Source organism: Triticum urartu, chromosome 3A (assembly GCF_056163025.1).
Source record: "Triticum urartu cultivar PI428250 chromosome 3A, HENAU_Tu73, whole genome shotgun sequence".
Taxonomy (NCBI): domain Eukaryota; kingdom Viridiplantae; phylum Streptophyta; class Magnoliopsida; order Poales; family Poaceae; genus Triticum; species Triticum urartu.
Window position 1 is genome coordinate 697,165,855 of NC_141875.1, and position 4,221 is coordinate 697,170,075.

The 4,221-nt window shown below is 48.7% G+C and overlaps 1 protein-coding gene across 1 annotated transcript; it reads right to left on the bottom strand.

Annotated features, from left to right (window-relative positions):
- Positions 1-644: 644 nt before the first annotated feature.
- Positions 645-2,036, bottom strand: LOC147981768 (uncharacterized). The gene is made up of 5 exons (XM_087517209.1): positions 1,914-2,036; positions 1,655-1,828; positions 1,205-1,570; positions 911-1,120; positions 645-821 (listed from the first exon to the last, which is right to left on the bottom strand). Exons 1-5 carry the CDS (start codon positions 2,034-2,036, stop codon positions 645-647), a joined length of 1,050 nt encoding a protein of 349 aa, XP_087373335.1.
- Positions 2,037-4,221: the final 2,185 nt, after the last annotated feature.

Sequence of the window (4,221 nt, forward strand, 5' to 3'; positions counted from 1 at the left end):
CGGCCGCCATCAAGTGCTGACCAACGGCTGCGCGCCATGTGGCACGTCTAGCCGTCGGCATAGGTTAAACCTACGCCGACGGCTAGACCGTCGGCATAGACATGCCACGTGGCGCGCAGCTGTTACTCCTGGATCAGGGCTATGCCAACAGCCTAGCCGTCGGCGTAGTTTTAACCTATGCGGCATAGTTTTAACCTATGCCGACGGCCTTGCCATCGGCATAGCCCTGCCCCAGGAGTGCCCAGTGGTTGACACGTGGCGGCTATGCCGACGGCTTAGCTATAGGCATATTGCTGGCGTGAGCACCCAGTGGCTGACACGTGGCAGCTAGCCGTCGGCATAGGCCGTCGGCATAGTTTGTATTTGAGTTTTTTTCTTTTTTCTGTTTGTTTTCAGATCAATGCAATTCAAATATACAGCAAATATCAACAGATATATATGATGGAAATAGACATATAGAACACATCTAAGTATCATCCGGCACGGTCACAACAATATATGCATAAGCATCATCACAATCAACATAAACATAAGCATAAGCATCATCACAAAGCATAAGCATATAAAGAAGCACACAAGTCATCTAAAGGACCATCAAAGACCACAAATTTATCATCATCACCACACCCAAGTAACCCAAAGGCTTAAGCGCCAGGACGTCGAGCATCGCGGAGGTCGTCACCGCCAAGTTCGCCGAAGCCCAGGTCGTCACTGCCAAGACCGCCTCCACCTCCGCCTCCGCCTCCGTGGACTGGAGTGGTCGGGCTCCGTGAGTCGGGAGTGCTGCGAAGATCACCACCAATGGTTGATCCACCCGTTCCCTGGATGTTGAAAAGACATGTTAACGGGATATATGACTGTGTTGAAAGGCATGATATGCTTTGGGTGAATAGATTGGGGATGAACTAACCGGCGAGGGGCCAGCGTTCTGTGCCACAAACTCCTCAAAGGTAAGCAACCTTGGTTGTGGTGGAGGAGATGGTGCTGGTTGCAATCGAGGAACCCTGTCGGCCGCCATTTCCTGAAGAGCATACTGCATCTGGCGATTGTTCTGCTCATGGTATGCATAAAGGCTCTCGTGCCACGCCATGGTCTCCTGGCGTGTGTACTCCATGTAGGCCTATGATATGACATGATGGAACTCATAAAACTACTAAATGCAGAAAATAAAGTGAGCAATGAAGATAAGAGGGAAAATACTTACAGATTGCCGCTCCTGAAAGAGGGACTGCGACTGTGCACTGGTCATGGGCGTGCTCGTGCGCTGGCTCAAGCTCGAGTCGATCCGACGGAGCTGTGTGTAGGAGATAGTAGGAGTGATCACAACATCGAGAACCGCCTCCCGACCATGCTCCTTGGGCCCCATGCCCACCACCACCCTCTCGTCCAGATCAGCCGCAATGGGGTTAGGTGTGTCAGGATGTAGCATCAGATACCCATCGGAGTAGGCCTTCTTCCTCTGCACGGTCTTCTTGCCGTAGTACATGGGCTCGCCGGGCTTGGAGTCCTTCCGCGTATGGGCAATCTCCCAGGCCTGCATGTGTGAGAGCGGCCGCTTCAGTTTCTCCTCCTGCACCACTAAACAGAGGTTAGTCATACATAAGGAAGTGACGATAAATAGAAGACGAAGAATGTTTAATGGGGTTAGTCATACATTAAGTGTCTTGTGGAGAAAGTGGTTTCGGTTTCCCTGAGCATGTACTCCCTCCTTCCCTCGGTTAGCCTTGTTTTTGATGCTCGTAGCCGCCCAGGCTCCATCCGTATCACACCAAAGATCCACCAATGCCGCCCAGTACTCGTCTTTTCCATAACACCAATTTGGACACACCTACATAATGAAAGCATAATGGCATGTCAACACGAAACGTTGAAATGTACCACAAACATCAGAATGAAAAATCTTTTATACTTACCGCCAAGTACTCGTGCCTCTCCAAGGTAATGCCCATCCTCCGTGCTTCTTCCTTGGACATCTTCACACCAAGAGCGTCGTGATAGTATGTCGAGATGGCCACATAGCGCACCTCGTATTGCATCTGGCGGGCCTTCTTCTTGCATTGGCACAACACGATCTGGTCGGCTCTGGCCTTGTGCTCCGGAAGAACTCGATAGAATTTCTAGAATCATGCATGAAACAAGAATGGAAGAAGCCATGAGTTAAATCATTCATGAAATTAGAATGGACTTGTGCTTCTGAAGAGAACTCACCAAGAAAGTAGTGATCACGGCCTTGGCATGGGTCTCATGGTCCGCGTGGAGGGCCGCTTCCCAGTGGTCCCAGCTCGTGGCCAAAACCCAATGGTCTGGGTGCCTGACTGGATCCGAACAGTACAGCCTCGTCCAGTGTAACTTCAGCAAGACAGTGATGAGGCCGTTGGGAATACGGCCCCCTTTAGAATATATCCAGTTGCTGCAAAAGAATGAAATATTAGCATGTGACAAGCAAAATAAATAACTACCGGAATGAGCATGTGACAAGCAAAATAATGCAATTATTATAAAGTGGCACTTACTCTTTCCCCGTGGGCTCAATGAGCCACTTCTGCTCCTCAGTAGCAGGAATCTGCTTTGGTAGCTTTGCGTTACCACGCAACCACCCCTTGTTGCCAACCCCCCCGCCACCACCATCATCCCCGCCACCACCCTCCTCCTCGCCTGCATCCTCCTCCTCATCCCCCTCCCCAACCTCCTCCTCCACCTCCTGCCCGGCCCCATCCTGAACCTCCTCCTCCTATTCATAGGGTACCTCACTAGAGGAGGGCCTCGAAGACAACATCCCTAAGTCGGCGAGGGTGCGCTCTTTCTGGCCGCGACCCCTTGTAGGGGCTCTCCGCCAGCCTCCTCCTCCTCTAGGGGCACCTCTCCCTCGACCTCCCTGTGAGGAGTCATCGTCAAGTAGCCGGGGGGTGGGAGGATTACGTGCTCGATCACTTCGACTAGGCAGGCCGACGATGTTGCGTAGGAAACCCACGCCGTCGGCCTTCCCCTTGCCCATGTTCCACGAACCTGCATTGAAAAGAGAATAAGCAATTAGTAAATTAATGAAATGAAGGAAAATGCATAACAATAAGGAATAATAAACACATTAATAAAAATGCATAAAAAGGCAGATTCCTAAACTATAGAAAAAAGACTTGAAACGTACATCTGCTAGAACCCATACGAATCATCATTGTTGTAACCTCTTTCTCGGTCAGTCTCATCATCACTATCAATCATATCATCTTCGTTGTCTGACGGAGGTGGAGGCTCTTCCTCATTGTCAGCGTCTTCGTTTAACTTCTCTAGCATAAGTATGTCATTTTCATTGACAATGATCTCACCATCATTCCGTGCATCATCGTCGTTTGGATCCACATCATCATCACCCAATGGTCTAGGGTCATCGTTTCTAACCACATCATCATCATCATCATCATCATCATCATCATCATCAGGTTGCTCTTGATAGAACACTCCCTCGTATGTCATGGGGTTAATGTTGTAGTAATCGTCTTCATTCGGGTCCGGTAGCTTACCATGTGGCGACACCTTGAACACAACTTCCCAACCCTTTAGGTACTCTTTCTGGCATGGGTAAATTAGATAATATACTTGTGTAGCTTGGGTAGCCGCAATGAAGAGATCGGCTCCGGCATAGACGGTTGATGGTTTAACTTCGACCAAACCAATGGAAGGCGTATGTTTTACCCCCTCCCGTGGATCGAACCATCGGCATTTGAACACAGGAAGACTTAGGGTCTCGCACCCCTTGCGGAATTTAATCTCGTATATATTTTGTACCGTTCCATAGTAGTCTACTGAATTTTGACCTAGGGTGTACACTCCGATATTTATAGTTTTGGGATCAGGCCGGCTGTTCTGGTGCTCCTCTATATGGAAGCGCTACCCATTTACATCATACTTTTTACATGTCATGATGGCAGGGTCAAAACCCATGGAAACCCATCTCAATTCATCATCCATAGATATGTTCGGATCTTTTCCCTACAAGTATAATTGAAATTGTTGGGTGCATTAGTTCAGTTAACTAATAAATGTTGAACTAGGTATTTAATGGGGGAATGTGGAAAATTACTTTCTCCATGAACCAAGCAACAAATTTTTTACGTCCAGGGTTTCCATGATGGAGAAGAGTAAGTGCCTCTGCCTCAGTAGGAGGATTCATTCCCGTCCATTCCTCTTGAACGAAATCACTAAAAGAAGAAAAGCGGTGTTAGA

Coding starts and splice junctions, on each gene's coding strand:
- LOC147981768 (XM_087517209.1), bottom strand. CDS start 2,036: ATGCAATACGAGGTGCGCTATGTGGCCATCTCGACATACTATCACGAC. Junction 1,829..1,913: donor AGAGGCACGAGTACTTGGCG/GTAAGTATAAAA, acceptor TTCATTATGTAG/GTGTGTCCAAATTGGTGTTA. Junction 1,571..1,654: donor TTCTCCACAAGACACTTAAT/GTATGACTAACC, acceptor TTAGTGGTGCAG/GAGGAGAAACTGAAGCGGCC.